Source organism: Trichophyton verrucosum (genome assembly GCF_000151505.1).
Source record: "Trichophyton verrucosum HKI 0517 chromosome Unknown contig00168_1.f1.exp, whole genome shotgun sequence".
In the NCBI taxonomy this organism is placed as follows: domain Eukaryota; kingdom Fungi; phylum Ascomycota; class Eurotiomycetes; order Onygenales; family Arthrodermataceae; genus Trichophyton; species Trichophyton verrucosum.
In genome coordinates, this window is record NW_003315541.1 from 100,827 (window position 1) to 119,044 (window position 18,218).

At 49.5% G+C, this 18,218-nt stretch overlaps 5 protein-coding genes across 5 annotated transcripts; 3 read left to right on the forward strand and 2 right to left on the reverse strand.

Annotated features, from left to right (window-relative positions):
- Nucleotides 1–71: 71 nt before the first annotated feature.
- On the reverse strand, nt 72–1,023 carry TRV_01819 (uncharacterized protein; the record flags this gene model as incomplete). Its single annotated transcript, XM_003024006.1, has 2 exons — nt 72–874; nt 954–1,023. 2 exons carry the CDS (start codon nt 1,021–1,023, stop codon nt 72–74), a joined length of 873 nt encoding a protein of 290 aa, XP_003024052.1.
- A 1,352-nt stretch (nt 1,024–2,375) lies between these two features.
- On the reverse strand, nt 2,376–7,136 carry TRV_01820 (nuclear migration protein (ApsA), putative; the record flags this gene model as incomplete). Its single annotated transcript, XM_003024007.1, has 2 exons — nt 2,376–6,584; nt 6,741–7,136. The coding sequence occupies 2 exons, from the start codon at nt 7,134–7,136 to the stop codon at nt 2,376–2,378; spliced, it is 4,605 nt and encodes a 1,534-aa protein (XP_003024053.1).
- A 1,280-nt stretch (nt 7,137–8,416) lies between these two features.
- TRV_01821 (uncharacterized protein) lies at nt 8,417–9,412 on the forward strand (the record flags this gene model as incomplete). The annotated part of the gene is made up of 2 exons (XM_003024008.1): nt 8,417–8,963; nt 9,030–9,412. The coding sequence occupies 2 exons, from the start codon at nt 8,417–8,419 to the stop codon at nt 9,410–9,412; spliced, it is 930 nt and encodes a 309-aa protein (XP_003024054.1).
- Nucleotides 9,413–10,731: 1,319 nt separating this feature from the next.
- Nucleotides 10,732–11,367, forward strand: TRV_01822 (uncharacterized protein; the record flags this gene model as incomplete). The annotated part of the gene is made up of 2 exons (XM_003024009.1): nt 10,732–10,739; nt 10,875–11,367. 2 exons carry the CDS (start codon nt 10,732–10,734, stop codon nt 11,365–11,367), a joined length of 501 nt encoding a protein of 166 aa, XP_003024055.1.
- A 2,633-nt stretch (nt 11,368–14,000) lies between these two features.
- Nucleotides 14,001–14,962, forward strand: TRV_01823 (uncharacterized protein; the record flags this gene model as incomplete). The annotated part of the gene is made up of 2 exons (XM_003024010.1): nt 14,001–14,251; nt 14,317–14,962. The coding sequence occupies 2 exons, from the start codon at nt 14,001–14,003 to the stop codon at nt 14,960–14,962; spliced, it is 897 nt and encodes a 298-aa protein (XP_003024056.1).
- Nucleotides 14,963–18,218: the final 3,256 nt, after the last annotated feature.

Genomic DNA, 18,218 nt, shown 5'->3' on the forward strand with positions numbered 1-18,218 from the left:
ATTTTCTGGGAACTGTATCCAAGCATTATATAACTTTGCAAAACACAAAATTTAGACGTAGATATGACCCTTCATACTCGCTTGACTAGAGTTCCAGAGATATAAGGCAATGGCCCTGAAGTAAACGATAATTCTAGGTCAACGCTCCCCCAACCACCGTCAACATCAGCAACAGCTCGAAGAGTACGCTCTGTGTCTCTGTCCAAGTTGCATCCACCCATGAAAAAACTCCAGCCCGAAAGGCCATACATAGCCTGGACAAATCTTGCAACCCAGCTTCCTTTAGCTGTGGTCCAGGGATTCACAACATGTTCGCAAACCAGCATCTTCCCACCCGGTTTGAGCAAGTCATAAAGACCCTTTACCGTCTTTTCTGGCGCTGGAACCGAACACAATACTCGAACACAAACGATAGTATCAAAAAGACCTTTCCCCTCATTAGTCTCGTCATCGAGTGCGCCGGCCTTCTTCAATGCCGGAAGTAGAGACTCAGGCTGGGCTCCACAGTGCAGGACTCGGTATTTAGATGCTAGACCGCAAAATTCAACCTTGGCATAAAGGTCCTTATGCAGTCCTACGCATGGCTCTGCGCCATACATGACCCGTAAATTCGGGTTTGTGAAGAGCGGCGTCTGAGTGCCGGTTCCAGGACCGATGTCGAGAACAACCCCATCCGCATGCGCGAGAAGTGGTGGTATAAGAAGACTAGAGCCAGCGGGCTCTGGAGCAGGCGCATTTGGATCTCCGTTTGCTCTAGCAGTTGAGAAGTCGATCCAGAACCTTGAAAAGGCTTCATCTTCGATCTCTTGCATATTGAATATAGGTGCGAGTGGCTGGCCACGCAGGATAGTTTCCAGCATCACCGTCATAAAGCCTAGATGCATGGTCAATACACTGCGTAAGACGGGCCTTTTCATCACGTACGAGGGATTCAATCATGTTCTTCTACTTACTGTAGGCAGCTGAGACGCCTAGGTAGCCTGGCTCTGCAAGCTCATTTATACGCTCAACAAGAGTCGGCATGTTTGGTTGTCGGGAGCTCGTTATACCGGATATAAAGCTAGTCCAATAACCCAGATAAAGTGAAAGAAATGTGTCCAGGTGTGGATTGGAGATTATGAGGAAACAATCCTGGCTAAATAACCAACATAATGTTCGGGGTCCGTGGCCGCTTTTATATATGCACGGAAAGGGCAAGGTTTCGGGAACTCGGGTACTCCATACGTAGTTTGTCATCAGAGCCGACTATCTAGTTAACTAACCATTGGTTGACGACATCTTGAATTTGACAGCAGGATATGGCTTCTGCGACTTTGAAACCCGCAGAGGTCTTATACAGCCTCCTCTATACTTGGCTTGCACAGGGAACTACAGTCTACAGCAAAACGTCCACTTCTGCCGTGGCAAATAATTTCATTTAAATGCAAACTAGTGCATTGTTTTAACCCGTATCGCTGCGAAAACAAAGCACAAAAGCCAGAGAGTTTATTGATATTTGTTTAGTTAGGTACGTTTAGGATGGGAGAAGATAGAGAGATGTTTGAGACGAGTCGAAGAAGCCGGGAACGAAACAGACAGGACAGGGTAAAGATTAGTAGTTATAACAGTCCACCTTGCAAAGTGAAGGGAGGAGGGCATGCATAAGTAAATCAAAGAGAGAGCAAGCGGTCCAAGAAACAAGAACTTGGCCAATCTGACATAGGAAACAAGTGTAAATAAAACACAAAGAAAACTAATTGCCAAACAGCAACGAAACAAATTTGCAAAGCGAAAGAAGTATTCACAGCTGCGCAAAAAATAAAATAATAAAAAATAAAAGAATTTGGAGCAGGAAAAGGGTAATGGGCAGGGTAGCGGTGGCAGAACGATCGAACGAGAAATTGGTACATAATTGCGACGAGGAGGAGGGGGGGATTCCGCCATGTTCAAAGGTGGAGGTATAAGTATAAGCACCAAGGAGAGCAATGCTCGAACACCAGGCGCACAGTACACCATCCTGCAAAACAATTAGCGTAACAAGTCAAGAAAGGGTCAAGGCCAAGGTAGACCAAAACATAAATATGAAGGGAAGATAAGGAAGAAGTAAGCATGGCCAAGTATTACAAAGCTATTGTAGAGTGAAGATGCGGCATGATAGCCAGACACGTCATGAATGAAGACCAGTTAAGGAAATTCGTAAAAGGTGGACAATCACCAAGGGTTGGGACTTTTTGCTGCTTTTAGTACTCCACGTTCATGGAGAGATAGTAATAGGTATCATTTGCAGAAATTTTCTTTTCTATAAGCGTAGGTTGGGCGGACGGCCAACCTAGGAATGCGAGTGATTGCTCAGCCTTGAATTGACGAAGCGGCTGGTTCTTGAAAGGGAGCCAACATCATGTTTGCCTAGTGAAGGAGAAAGTTAGCACAAGTGAAAAAGGAAATGCCAAAAGGGGATGGAGATCAATATTACCGTCACAGCAAGCGCGGACATTCTCTATTTTATCAGCCTCTCTTTCCTGTCTTTCTAAGATACGTCTCAGATCTTCCGCGCTGTCCTCTTGGCTCGTATCGTCTACACTTCCCCGCTTGCCACCATACCGACTTCGGCGGCTGGAGAACGTTCCCATCATCCCGGAGGTTTTGAACATGCTGCTTAATCTCGACACGGAGCCTTGTCGGGCCTGTTCAGCCTTCATGGTAGTATCAGGGGGTCGGACCGAAAGAGATGGCGATTCATGGCCGGGGGTTATATCGTACCCACGGGCCATACCTCGGGCTGCTCTGCTGCTATGTGAAGCGGCAGACCGTCGGGAGTAGTCAGTCATGCGGGATGACCTGCCGTTTAAAGAAGGGTTGAAGTCAAGTGGGCCATCTTCTGGTGTGCTATGCAGAACAAAATCCCCTTCTTCTTCGTTTGCCCGCAAGAGGAGGTATGAAAGTGCGTTGAACCAAGTCTCATGGCGTTGGCTGGTGGCAGCAGTGAACCGCATGGTTCTACCGGGAGTAACGACTTCCAAGCTCTTGCGGTGAAGGCCTGGAGGATATGGGTTATCGTCAGTGACAACCCGGACAGCTTCAATGGCTACGCTTTTGGCCATCAACTGAGCTTTGCTGGCAGTCTGCGGGCTCTGGGTGCTCCAGTACAAAGTCCTGGTGAATGGATGGACCCAGAAGTATCGTCTATGTCTTGTCTGCGAGAAGTCTGGTCGGCCTGGCTTGCGAGTGTATTTCCAAAGGAACTCTCCAATCATGGTCTGCGTGATGGCTTGGATCATGCGAGGATCAGTGCCAGGTTCAAAGCCGTATTCCGACCTTGACAGATTGAACCGATCATCAAGCTCGGAGGCAAACGAAGAAATCGAAGACCGTCGGGAAGCTGCACCACTGTGCTTGTGCTGAGTTTTTGACCCATTGCTTCCTTGAACAGTGGCGGTTCCCATAGCTTGTTCGTTGGGTGTCCTTGGTCGGGATGCAGGAACTCCTGATCGATAGGCAGAGGCCGGAGCTACTGGAGGCCCCATGGTACCGGCACCACCTGTTGGGCTCTCAGTTGATAATCTTTGAGCGGCAGCAGCAATTGCTTGCTTGTGGTCTGGCGGAAGAGGCGGGTGGACCATAGCACTGCGTCGGCTTCCTGCGCTCCCAGGTCGTTTGGCGGCAGCGTTGGGAAGCAGGAAATTGTCGTTGGCCGATGACGGCTGTGTCTTGGCTCTAGGGGTAGCCAAGGCAGCTTCCTCTAATGAGCCAGGGAATGCAGGGACTGGTGCTCTCGACTCTGGCGTCTTTGGTGGTGGCATGACATATTTGTCTAGCAGGAGAGAATCGATCTGCTTGCTGGTCAAGATAGTCTGAGCTCCATTCTCTGTGACACTGGCAGGTGCAAATGAACGCAATGGTTGTTCAGACTTCATGGAACCGGTATCCTCCGTAACGAACTTGGGCGGCGGTATCATTTCGCGTGATGATTCCAAGGACGAAGGAACCTCTGTATCCTTATCATGGACAGCAGTTCTCGGTCTTCTTGGAGAAGTCTCTGTCTCTGAGCCTGTACCTAAAGCAACTACCGGTGGAACAACCGTAGGAGCGGGCTCTGGTACGACTGGCGTAGTAGACTCAGCATAGATCGACGACATCTCTAGCTGGATGGATGGCTTGACAACTTCAGGTTGAGTGGGAGGAGAAATTGGTGGTGTGTCGATGGTTTGAATAGAAGATGCCATGTATTTTGGAGGAGTGCAAGGAACAGGGAGAGCAGCCGGGATTGGAAGAGGAGTGACGGGACGGCATTGCTCAAATGTAACATCAGAAAAGGCGAGTTGCATTGAGCTTCGTCGCGGCTGTTCAACAACAGGTGCCAGAACAGGGGTCGTTTCTTCGAACACTATTGGTGAACGTTCCAGTTTGATGGGCTCTGGGGCCGGTTCTGGATTAGGAGACGACGAAGTTATAGGAAGAGGAACAGGCATTGGTGCGATAGTATCGCGGGATCTATCCTCCTCAGCGGGTGTGGCAACTGGAGGAGAATCGAACATGACCATCGCTTCGCTTTGTACCATGGCTTGAGGCTTTGCAGATGCATACTGAGTTGCCATGTCCACCGCGGTAAACTTTGAAGGTTCCGCCGGCGGTGTATCATGGATAACTACTGGCGCACTTTGAGCCATTGGTTGAGATTTGACAGGGGAGCATTGGGTTGCCATATCTACAGATTTGACAGGTTCTGAAGGAAGAGTGTTGAAGACAACCATTGCTTCAGTCTGGGTAATAGGATGTTTCGAATCAATAGACTGAGTTGAACTGTCGACGAGGACTGCAGATGTTGTGGAAGTTGTTGCATTAACGGTCTGAGGAGCAAGAGTCTGTGTGGCTACAGTTCCACTTGCGGGAGCAGGAGCAGGCCATGGCTCAGTCATCATGGAAGAGTCGACCATGGCTACACGAGGTGGCTGGTCGACATCTTTATTTTGCAAGAAGCTGAGATTGCGGATAGGGGTAGATTCAGATGAGACAGGATTATTGTTGGGTTGTTGCAGCGGGCTCCCGAATTCACCGTCACTGCCCATGCCGGCTTCACCAAGCTCTGCAAAGAGGCTTCGTCCGCCCTCAACTCTAGATTTGGGACTATGCAGGCTGCCGCCGGGAGATTGGGTTTCGTATCCCATACTTCCGCCCGCCTGGATCGTCTCCTCGGACGACCTTGCATGTCTGCCCCTTTGCATCTTCAAGCGGTAGCGAGGCGGATGGGATTGCACAGGCGTATGCACCTCATTGTAGGGGTAATCATCCTCATCAGCGGATGTGGATGCGGTGCTCATGAACGAAGAGCGATCGCCAGCCTTTGCATTTCTGAGTTTATATGGCTTTGTGCGAGGTAATGCAACCTGTCCAACTGCGCGGCCTTCCGTTTCTGTGAGCTCGTCGCTGCTGTCTCCCGCCATGTCCTCAGTGCCTGTCTGGAAATTCTCACTTTCAGTCGCTGTCTCGGTTTCATGCGCGGTCTCAAAGCCACCGTCTTCAGTTTCGTTTGCAGTCTGGTATGCATCACTTGCGCTTACGTAGCCAGAGCGAGGACGGGGCCGAGGACGGGTGTAGACGACTGATGTCTGCCTTGGTCGTACAGTCTTGGTAGGGCTGGGTTCCATGACCTCTTCATCCTCCCAGTCAGGCTCATCAAATTCAATTTCGGTGATACCTTTTCTACCGGCACCAAGCATATCTGGACGCGGGGGTTTCTTGAAGATCTCCGCCTTAGTCTTTTGGCGCTTCTGTGCGCTGCCTTGAGCCGCAGCTATTTCATTTCTGCGGGCTTCGAGGTCATCGCGGGCCTCTTGTAGCATGCGCTTGAGTTCAATCTTTTCAGACTTTTCACGGTGAATGTTGCTCTTGAGGTTCTGAATCATACGGTGGGCATGATGGAGAGAGCTCTTGAGTGTTTCGGACTCCAAGTGACCGTGACGTGGCGTGGCCTTGTTGGGCGACGGAGGAGGGGAGTTTTCAGGGGTATCTTCATCGTCATCATTGTCTTTAGTCTCCGTGTCGACATTCCTAGCAGGTTCGGACTCGTGCTGTCGAAGTTTGGCGGCTACAGCCTTTGCAAGCTCCTGGTTCTGCCCGACTAGTTCGTCAACCTTCTTTCGCAGATTATTACGTTCAGCATCTCCGGTGTTGAGGTTGCGTCGCAAGATGTGCAGTTCGGAATCATGAGCTTTTTGGGCTGCAGAGTGCTCCTCAATAAGCTTTCCGTTCGCCTGCTTGAGCTCGTCGAGCTCTCGCTGGACACTGTTCTTCTTCGCAGTCAGGGCATTTAAATTGGCAGTCAGCCTATTCTCGCGAGCAGCAGCTTCCTTGGCGGCAGCCATGAGTTCGTGGGACTGTGTCTCCAGTCGCCAGTTCTCATCTTTGTACCGTTGTTCGCTCTCATCTAGGGATCTGATGCGCTGGGAGAACCCTTCGGCTTCAAGCTCGAGCCTGGATTTTTCCAAATTCGTTTCGCGGAGAGCCTCATCCCGCTCGGCAAGGAGAGCCTGAAGCTGGCGGACTTGTGTGAGAAGTGAGGTGCTGATTTCGGTAGCGAACTCAATGTCATGGATGCGGCTAGCAGGCTGGTTGCGTTGTCTTCTAGACGGAACGCTTACTTTGGAGGGCGAATTGGTCGCTTGGCTTGACAAGAATGCCGGGCTTGAGGGAGTCTACTCCTGTGTTAGCAGGTACATTGACATAAAGCTATGTTATGTATGTGTGTGTGATGGCGATCTTACCCGACTATCGAGGGGCGTATCTTCAGGCGCGAGCAGCCTTGGCTTGGCACCAAAGGTCGTCCTGGCCGACTCACGTCCGACCTCATTGTAGTCTCTCTCCAAGGCGAGCAGCTTTTCACGTAACTCAGGCCCGATCTCACCGTCATCTTCCTGCTGCTCGACCTCTTTTAGCTTATCAGCGAGTTCCTGCTGCTGGCGGACGAGAGCAGTGCCAAGCTTGGACGTCTCCTCTAGCCTCCGGTCCGTTTCAGCGAGGTGAATTTCCAGTGCCCGTTTCAGCTGAGAAGGTGAAGACGAGTTCAGGGTCAGGAGCTGGTTATCGAAGGACGAGTAGCGATGCGGTTCCCGTTGTGACTGGACAGCGGCCAGGGGGGTTGCCACGAATGGGTCGTCCATAGCTGATTCGGGCCGCAATGGAAGATACAAGTCGTAGTCGATGGTGGGAGCGGTAAACGAGTGCGGGTGATATCGCTGCCTGCTTTCTCGTTCGCTTTCCTCTCTTTTTTTTCTTCTTCTTTAATAATCTTCCACGGCCGTCTTCTCTCCTCGGAATTCTCAGTATCTGCTACAGAGAATTCAGGCGTGCGACCTCATTATAGCCTGTCCGGAGCCCGATCCGCAATGCGCAAGGTGCCCCCCAACGGGAGTCGACGAGGGCTCTTTTTAGTCCTCAGGGACGAGCAGACATGCGATCCAGCGGGAGAATTACGGAGGGAAGAGGCAGGCGAGGGCTCTGGTCGCCTTTTAGTCGTGAGATGCAAGGGGGCTGGCAGGCTGGCTGGTCAGGCTTCTTGCTTGCGCTCTGGGGGAGCCAAGGTGTGACGTGGGTTTTTGTGTTGTTTTTCCCCCTTCGCTGGGAGATACGCGTATCCGGACGCAGGGAAAAGCCGCCAGTTTGAGACGGGGAAGCAGATATAACAAAAGAAAAACAGCAAGAGACAAGCAAAAGAAAAAGAAGACGAAGAAGAAGTAAGTGACAAAAGAGTGACTGAGATCGCGCGCTGCTTCGCCGGCCGTGAAGAGTCGCTGGCGTGCAGAAGCGAAGTCGACGTCGAAAGCGACGAAAAGAGAAAAAGCGCGAAGGTTTTGTTGATGCTGACTAAGGCCGGCCGATGGCTTGACGATCTACGAGATGGGCGAAAATCAGCGGCGGACGGGAAGGGCATGCAAGGGCTTGCTCTTGTTTCCTGCTCGCTTAGCACGATAATAATAGCAGTCCGAGGGCAATAGCTGCGGTGTTAAGCAGCTAACGATCAATGCAAGTCATAATATCTCGATTATAGTATATTAATCGCAAGCGTTTATTATTTTTGTTTCTTCCCGCGGCCAGGGTTAGGATTATGTAAGTAAATATTATGTAACAGCTTATTAAGTCATTGCTTATGTAATTGATTCTTTCTCTCTCTCTCTCGTAGCTTCTTTCTCTTCCGGCCTTGATAGATATGAGATATTAGTTATGATTATTCTGCTTTCACTTACGGCTTTCTCTGCTATCTGTACGGAGTGTAATAAGCTGTCTCTTTTTCCCGATACATCACGGCTTTAAGAGTCTTCTGCCTCATAGGATTAGCCTTTCTTCGTTGATAATCTCGATACCAGGTTTCGTCCATAAAGATAACACGAACAACGAATATTAAGACGAACAAACAAGCAAAGAGATAGCAGGTAAAGATACGATGGAACAATCAGTCGCTGAAGAACAGACACCAGCTGTCTCGTTCAAGAAACGGTCCGCCAAAGCAAAGTCCAGCCTGCGCAAAAAGGCTGCCACTCCTCCGCCAGCATCCGACTCAGAAGACTTCACATCCAGCGATGATGAGCAGGGTCACAGGATAAAGCGCAGGCGGAAGAATGCGGGTGTCAGCGCCTCATCCAAGACAGCAGCAGCTTCTGCGGGCCGGGAGCTGGACAGCGAAAAGCCAGAAACCACTGAGCGACCAACTCTCCCTACCACCAACGATGCTACCAAGCAGTCCAACTGGTACGACGAGGAACTAGACGAGAAGAATCTGCTAGGAAACACACGGCCACGACCAGGAGACGCAGGTCAGGCCGCGGCAGACGGCAAATACAGGGGAACGTCAAACTATCAGAGCTTCATCCAGAAGAACCCCAATGCACCCACGAAGCAGGTTGGGCCCATGAAAGCTGCCACCAACATACGCACCATCACGGTCACCGACTATGCTCCAGACGTTTGTAAGGACTATAAACGGACAGGATGTAAGTGATTTTCCTTTCTCCTGTTCTTTACACATGCTTTTCATTGTACATGCTGACAATAACCAGTCTGTGGCTTTGGTGATTCGTGCAAGTACCTCCACGCTCGTGAGGATTACAAGGCAGGATGGGAACTAGACCGAGACTGGGACGTGCAAACAGAGGGCAAAAAGCTAGAAGGTCAGACTGTGGCCTCTCGCAGAGGTGGAGAGGACGAGGCTGGTGACGATGAAGATGATGAGGAAGAGGAGGGAATTCCACCCGAATGCGCTATATGCCACAAGCCGTACACGAGCCCGATAGTCACGAAATGTGGGCATCATTTCTGCGAGCTATGCGCGCTAAAGAGATACCGGAAGAATCCGGACTGCGCCATATGTGGCTCCCCGACCGGAGGGCTATTCCGCGCCGCAAAGAAGCCGGGCATACGTGGCCAAAAGGTGGAAAGCTGAGCTGTTTTGTTTGACGCTAATGAGTTGACATATGATACCCGATGTAACAATGTTCATTTGCCCCCATAGCCCATCTCAAGAGCGATCTGTACATATAATCGTTGACATCATAGGTGGAAACCTGTCTATATATAAAGGCCCGTTTCTTTCGCTCTTCCTCGTCCTCTATTCTCTTCCTCTTTTCTCTCCCTTTCTCTGGTATAGAATGGATATTCCAGCGCTTCTTAGTTAAGCAGCCAACCAATGATGTGCTAGGATATTTTGGGCACAACGCGTCTGAATTGCTTGCTCCAACCAATAAGCTTCGTGTATTTTGTCGACAAGCGAACAACAGACGCGTCTTTCGACATCAACATTCAGATCAAGAGCGAGTCAACACCAAATGGACTACAGACGGGATTAAAATGCAGTCATAAACCAAGGCTACACTCCTCATTTGCGTCCTATGCCCATAGCCTTCGCTAATATGCCTTGGCCCACGTTCACTTCAACTAAGTACTAGATGCTTCCATGAGGTAACATACCAAGACCCTCGAGCACATTGTCTGCTGAATGCGACGGTGGCAGTGGCCATCTTCCAGGACAAGATACCCCCAGAATTCTATGTGACACGCAATCAATCACGTACATTGCCTCCGAAATTGCGCAACTGCTTCTGCATGATGACATGTCTGTCGAGGAGATACACTTACAACGACCATACCATGGTCAAGGAATGCTTAAAGTGGCAGAAACATGGATGAAGAAGGGCCGACGCGTCATGTGGCTGGACTTATGGCAAAGAGGCGGCATTTACAACTTACAACAGCTGCCGATTTCTGTGGTTTCCGCCACAGCGTTCCGATATTTGGACACAGGTAATGACAAGCCAGAAGAGATACTTGAAAAATGATAAAAGAATCCTCCTAGCACCCAGCAGTTTGCTGCCCCATGTCTATCGATCTATGGACTCCATAATTCTCTCCGTTTATTGGGGTGCCATCCAGATATTGGACCAAAGAAGAATCAGAAGGAACAGAAATCCAAACGGAAGGTGCTATCCCACGAGCCCGGGTTTATGGTCGTTATTGCCCAACGTACTCCCTATGATGCCGTCAGAAGGAGCGATGAGTCACGTCCGTTCCATGGTAGCTGGATGACCGCCACTGCATCGCTCCTACCTGGCTGAAAATATCATGGCTCGAACCGTTAGCCGTAGTTTTGCCCAAGGAAGGAGCCCCAAAGAGCAGTAGCAGCGGCAAATTACCAGTGAATAGAGGGTGCCACCGCCTCATGGCTACTTGCCTATAATGGTCAGTGAGTCATAAGTGGCATTTACTATGACGGCGTAAGGCAAACTGACCCCGAGGGGCGTACGTAATCGCCGAGAGAATCTGTCTACTTAAACCCCGTCCTTCTCCCTCTCTCCTTCCTCTCTTCTTCTTCTTTCTTTTTTTTTTTTTTTTCTCTTTCTCATCTATAGCCATCTATTCAGCCATCTTCTGCCAGCTATACCACTCATCTATACCACTCATCTATACCCATCTATACCCATCTACCGCTATCTGGTGCTATTTCTGCTATCTTTTTCATCTATACCCATCTATACTCATCTCCTGCCATCTCTGCCATCTCTTCCATTTCTGCTATTTCTGATATCTATACCCATCTCTGCCATTTCTGCTATCTATACCCATTTATTGCCATCTACTGCTATCTCTACCATCTCTGCTATCTCTACCATCTCTGCCATCTCTGCTATTTCTGCCATCTATACCGATTTCTGCTATTTCTGCCATCTCTGCTATCTTCTGCCATCTCTGCTATCTGCTATCTCTGCCATCTATACCCATTTATTGCCATCTACTGCTATCTCTATCATCTCTGCTATCTATGCTTATCTACTGATATTTACTGAAATCTATAAATATTTACAGCTATCTATTGTATTTTCTGCCATCTCTACCATTTATTGACATCTATAACCATCTATTGCCATCTACGCTATATTTTGCCATATGTTGCCATATATGTGATGACGGCCTCCGGGCCCCCCCTCCCCCTCCCCCTCCCATTCCCATTCCCATTCCCATTCCCCCTTTCAATCCCCCCTTTCCTTCTTCCCTATCCCTCTTGTGTTACAGGTTTGTCCGCTCTGAGAACCAAGGCTGACACTCGACTATCGCATGAACTATAGTTTCACATCCAGCTACGGATATGATACCCTCGAGCCTCCTTACAGTGAGTCTTCCATTACTACACCTGTTAAAAATACTAACAGCTACCGCCAGATATCTTTTGACGAAAAGGGCCAACGGGCCCCCCCGTAAGTGAAGTGAATCGACATACATGGGCCTGAAAGCCAACGCTAACATCCCTCTATTGCGATATCAACACATCTGCAACCGCTTGCTACGCCCATAGTCTAAGAGACTTTCACGTCGACCTCCCACTGTGAGTTCAGAGTTCCTCTACACCCTTATCAGGATGACCTGCATGCTGACTTATACAAAGACTCAGCGCTGCCGGACAAAGGCGGGGTGGCCGCTGCCCCCCTGTGAGTAGAAATATTCCCCCGTGGAGGCCAAAGCGCACTGCTAACATCCCTATATAACGCGGTATATGGCCAAAAACAATCCATCAACTCGAAAAAGCCTACAGATTAGCACATAACAAGGCCAGCCCGCCTTCACCCCTAGGTATGACATTCCCCGAACTCCTGCGGTTTAGACATTGTACAGGATATGCTAACAGCATATGATATACCTCTTGGTTGTCCAAACCAGAGAGCTGGTTTATATGTATCAACTACACTTAGTTGACTTTGACGGCAGTGGGATGGCTCAAGTGATACTCTAGAAGCTACAGGATATGAAAGCAATGTGATGCAGAATGGTTACTGGGACGAGAATGGTCTTGACCGGAAGAAGGAAGCTAGAGAGATTAGAAGTGGATGTAAGGACGGCCCTGTGGGCAACAGGCTCTTGGAAGCCTAAGTAGATAGTCTATCTGAGTGCCTGCATGTCGCTCGTCTGACGTGCTAAATTTATTTTTGTCTTTCTCCATTTCTTTATACCATGAACCTGTCTACGTCTATCAGTATTTTACCACCGTATATCTATACTTTCCAGGCCGGCTCTCACATGCACACGATAACTAGCGAAGTCATCGACAAGATCGAGTCCCAAGCGTGGTGGTCAAAATAAGATGGAAGCTGCATCAGGGAGACATCCTCGCCTGCCTGGATGCCATGTAGCTACTCTGTAGTCGACTACTTTTCAACGCCTGGATGAAACCACCACTTTATGACAACCGCGCCAGTCTCACTTCTATCGGATAGAGGGATACATCATCAGCTTGCGAAGACCAGCCATCCTATCCTGCCTTTATCTCGGTGTTTTTGGGCCTTCGAGTGAGCTGAACAGCCATGCCAGCCGCAGAGACAAAATCGAGGCTATCGGCCACTATAAACACGGCTTCAGCAGCAAAATCTATTATTCTGACAGCCTGCGACGTGGTCATCCGAAGGCTCATCGGTTAAACGACTTCGATTCCAGTGGCCAAAAGCCTGGCGGTTTCAGATCTCGAAGACTACGGAGTGCTTCGAGAGGTCTTGTCCTCTGCTCCTCTGCTTCTCTGTCGTCCCATCTCGACGGTCCAAGGCCCAACACTCCCCCACAACCACTCCGCCAGACGAGCGTTTGATATACAGCTCGACGGCCCTTAGAAAATGTAGGAATAACTAAAGGATTTAAGGTTCGGCTCCAGCGGCTTGGACAGTTGCTTGTTTTTCTCTCATTTTGTTTGCTTCTTCTGTGGCTTATAATGCCTGACTCTGCTCGTTATGTCACTGACAGCGATATAGGACGACCGCATGGCTATAATATATATATAGCCAGCGCTCATTATATACACTGGCCCACCTGAGCAGGCCGTCTCCCACACATGGCTGCGTTCCCGCGCGCCCTTTGGCTCGAGGGCTGGTTGGTCAGGGGACAGGGAATCAGGGGCCAGAGGCAACAGCTGTGAGACGGGACTGCGACTCCATCAAGATGGAGCAATATGGAGCTGGCACCGATCCCTCAGCCACTAATTTCACTCTTAGTTAAGGTGGTTACGGAGTACTCTGGCCCCCTTTTACCAGCCCAGAAGACTAACCTCTCTGCTCTAGTTACGTCGACGATGTCATGGGCTGACGAGGCGCGACCGTTCGCTGCTGTGGAGAGACAGAGACGCAGTCGAGGGGGGAGTAGCGTAAAATAATATGCACCTCCCCTTCTCCAAGCCAACATCTCTCTCGATCCTCCCTTACCGTCGGTCGGACAGCTGTGGGAGGCCCTCCTGATGGCTGCGGCAGATGTCTTTCTTTGTCCCCTCGCCCTGCCCGTCTCGATAACGACATCTTTTTCATCATGACGCCGGCCGAGCTGCGGTGATCTCGTTGTACATCTCTCCCCTTGGCCTCGTCAGCTCTCATTCTCTTCCCGTTTCTTCTTATTGTTTTTTTTATTATTCTTCCCGTCTTCTTTGCTTCTCTGTTTCTTTTCGCTTCTCGATTTTCTTCCCTTATCTGCATCTTTTCCTCTCGTTTCGTTTGCGCTGATTCACAATGACGAAATGCCGGCTCCGTCATTTCATCATCCTTACGGGATCTGTGCTGGCCTGCATATGGTACTTCCTCGGTGGTGAATTCCGAGCCATTGCGGACCAGTACAACGTCCGAGACTACCTCAGAGCCTCGCTAGACCCGAGCAGACAGCCCGTCAGGCCGTCCAATGCCACTGCTGTCGGCGACAAGGCCATCGTTATGGCTGCCCTGGAGGAGGAAGACACTCACTGGGTCGAGGAATACCTCCCGGAGTACGCAGGCCCCTGGCTATCTATCTTTCCAGGTTTAACACCGATGTGCTAAAGTATATCTACAGCTGGCAGCGGGCGATCTACACCGTCAACCCATCCCCGGAAACCCGACGAGACCCCAAACGTCTTACGACACCCGCAAACAAAGGTCATGAAGCAATGGCATACCTCACCTACGTTATAGAACACTATGATTCTCTACCTTCCATCGTCGCCTTCGTACACTCTCACCGCAATGGCTTCTTCAGGGCCTGGCACGTCGATGCTCCGCTGCACGATAATGCCATAGCGATGCAGTCGCTGCAGACAGACTATATCAGGGAGAACGGCTATGCCAACCTTCGATGTATGCGGAACTTGGGTTGCACGTCACCTGGCAGACACCCGCTTCTTACACCTGAAGTATGGGGCGAACTGTTCAACGGGACAGCGCAGGGGAAAGCTGCTGCTGCCACTGCTGCTTATGCTTCTGCTTCAGCTGATGCCAACGGAGATACTAAAGGTGCTCGAGCTGTCATACCAGTGCCGGATGTGGTGATGGTTGCATGTTGTGCACAGTTTGCTGTCTCAAGGGACCAGATTCGACTACGGCCGTTGGAAGATTACATACACTTCCGGCAGTGGCTGTTTGATACCTCGCTCAACGACGCCACTAGCGGCCGTATATTCGAGTATTTATGGCATATAATCTTCGGCAAGGATGCTATCTAGTATGTACCCCTGTCCTGTTCCTTACTGTAGTACGGTCGTCGCACTACTTACTAACGATATATTTATATATAGCTGCCCCGAGGAAGATACCTGCTACTGCAAGGTCTATGGCCGCTGCTAGTGCCACCTTTACCTTTCTTCTATTTTACCGTCCTCGCATTTTTGCATATATAAACCGGGCTCCCTTTACGTCTTGTATAAAGGTCAGGGTAAAAAAGCTTATAGAATTTTGTTTGTTAAAAAGCGCTAGTGTATATACCCCCTGCTTTTTTGATGGCGCTTTTGTTATATTGTACATGCATGTGGTTTTATTTTTATTTTTATTTTTTTCTGTTATTACTCGTTATATAGAAATAGATATCAGTCTGCACCCTGCTCGAGACCAAATCTAACAAATTTCATCTCGTTGGAACTCCCGAATTTTCTGTCTGAGGTCTTTTTCGTCGGCTTTAGCATTGACAGGAATTGCTATGAAGCCTTGGTTGGGTTCCTTTGAACGACTAAGATTAGCCCTGCTCGAGAACATTCCCCTCATGGACGGGAGTAACACTAATACTTACATATAAGTCTCCCCTAAGTGCATTTCATCACCTTTTAATATTAGATTTCTGACCTTCTTTTAATAGTTGTAGTTATTGCTAGCTCCATCTTTGTTTTCCTCTCCGTTAGGCTCAGGGGGGTTTGGGCAGAACACCCCGTAGTAGTAGACCAAGTAGTAGGCCCAGTAGTAGATTCAGAATCAGATATAACGTTTGTCAACACACAGATTCACGCTCGTTCTTAATCCACCCCTCCTGCTCGAGCTCAATTGCCGTCATCTGCAGGTTGTTATGGATCAGTGCGTCCGAGAATCGCGGATCCGTGCTGTCACGAACGTTGAGCTTTATAAGCCCAGGGATCGTGGCATAGGTCCGCATAACTCTGGCAGCTTTGAGGAACCGAGAATCCTTCATTTTCGGTGCCCCGTCCGCTGATATGCCGGCATTCCTGAGTCTCCATTTCTCATACCGCTTTGATCGAAATATCGTGGATCCGTACTGTCGCGAACATTCAGCTTTATGAGCCCGGGGATCGTGGCATAGATCCGCATGACTCTTGCTGCATAGGATGAGCGAAGGTCCTAGTTTTGACAGCATACCATATGTGGGACTTGATTTAGCATATAGACGCTCAAGAGCGAACTTAGGGATAGAGGCTTCAGTGATAGGTTGTTATCTACCGCAGCCTTGGTGTCTTTAACTAGGTCCGAGAAGTACTTATGCATGCTATGCTTGTTGACTATTCGTTCCTCGACCTTGACGTTGGTTAGCAGCCTGTATATATGCACAGGCTCGTTCTCCTGGTCACAACGATGAACTCTAGCAAACGCTTGTTCTTCGTTTGCTTGTAGCCAGTCAGGTTCGAGGAGAATTAGCCGAAAGGCTCTTGTGAGTGCAGGCTTGGTAATATTATTGGGCCTGCTGTGCCATGTACTCCGTAATTAGTGGCTGAATCCCTTTTGGGCCCGATTTGCAAGGTAGGAGGATCGTTCCGTCGTGGAGGCATCAGTAGTTCGTATAAATGCTCGACGCACATCCGCCCGCCATGCTGGATGGTTATATGCCCGGTATTTAGAACTGGCAAAGAGGACCACATTCAATCTGTTCCAATCATCGACCACCGGTTCATCGAGATGGAGCAGAGATAAATGTGGTCTTCTCGTTGCCCTGTTCCATGATCTGCCTCTCTGTCCAACAATAAGGCTATGCTGCATTCGCTCATCGCGGTGAATCCTGGTGGCCAAGTCTGCTAGCGACGCTTGCAAGTGTCTATTCCCTGATAATCCGCCTGCATTCGAGTCTTCTGACCTTCATCGGTTGGGAGGTTGGTTGTCTTCCAACCTCCCGGGGAGGAGTGTTTCGTTGGGCCGCTTCTCATTATCGTAATGCATGCAGCCTGTTAATCCAACGTGACTGACACTCGCTTCAGGGCTTTTAGCAGAAATCCGAGTAAGAGCCTTGGGCATATGTCTCTTCTAACATGCTCGACATAGAACCATGAACATGGCAGTCTTGACGTCGTGTCCGGAATACCTCTTTCATGGTTCTGATCTCGGGGGCACTCAAAATGTATTCGTATAGTCGTGTTCCTCTCGCTTTCCATGATTGCTGAGTATGTGGTGGTTGCTTGCTGCTGTAGCCTTTACGACTAAGCGGCTATTAATATTCCGCTGATATAGGCCGTACTTCATAAACCCCCAATTTTCTGTTAGATCAGAAATGTCAATTGTATGAAAAGGGGATGAATCAGTACATACGGGGGACAACTCTTGATGCTGTTTCCGAACATACTCTATATTGCCCAGGCGTGACAGCGTTGACTAGAATTTCTTCCGGCCCAGAAGGGAGGGCATAAAGCCATGACCGTAAGTCCCCCATTCTGGCGCCATGCGTCTCTCAGAGTAAGAAGTCTTCAAACATCTGGGCTGGGCCAGACGCCGAGGACAGCCTGGTAAGCCGATTGCACTCCAGGCGTTATGTTGTGCCCATGCAGCGAGATTTTTGGCCCTTGTTGGTAGCAAGCACCAGTAAGGGCATCTTCACTGTTGGCTTATGGTAATTGCCAGGGTGACCCCGATATGCCATGGGCTTGATGTTGTTTTGAATAGTCGGATATTGAATATAAATATGGGGAGTATCAAAGTGTCATGGTGTAGATTGAAGGCTGCTCCCCGGAAGGGAGGCAGGGGAGTGTGCTTGGAAGAGAGAAGACAACATCCTGAGGGCAAATCATGGGTATTTTATATTCGACTTCCTTGCAAACGAGGCTGTCTCTCCTCTCTGCAGCGGCCACGACTGTCTCAAGTCAACGGCTGTAGTTGATACGGTCAGTATCAGGCGGCGCAGGAGAATAAAGGAGCTCTACGCAAACGAAGTGCGACCGACTGCGATGCGCTTGCATGTTACCGCTAGCTGGTTCCGGGGGTATGGTATCGACGAACGGACGTTCTTTGTTCCTGGGGTCAAACAGAGTCCAGCAGTACTGATGCAAGCAGAGCAGAGAAAGGCCAATGTCGGTGTAGGAAGAGAGGGATATATTCCTTTCATGCGGACTGGGATGTTTGATTGCAGGCTCGTACAAGCCACAGCAGAAACAATAATCGCGTCACCAGGTAGCTAACTAGTTAGCTAAATCGATAAGTAAACAGATAACTAAGTAAACAACCGGATAAGATAAGACACGGATAAGATGAATAGATAAGTTTATTTCGTGGGTT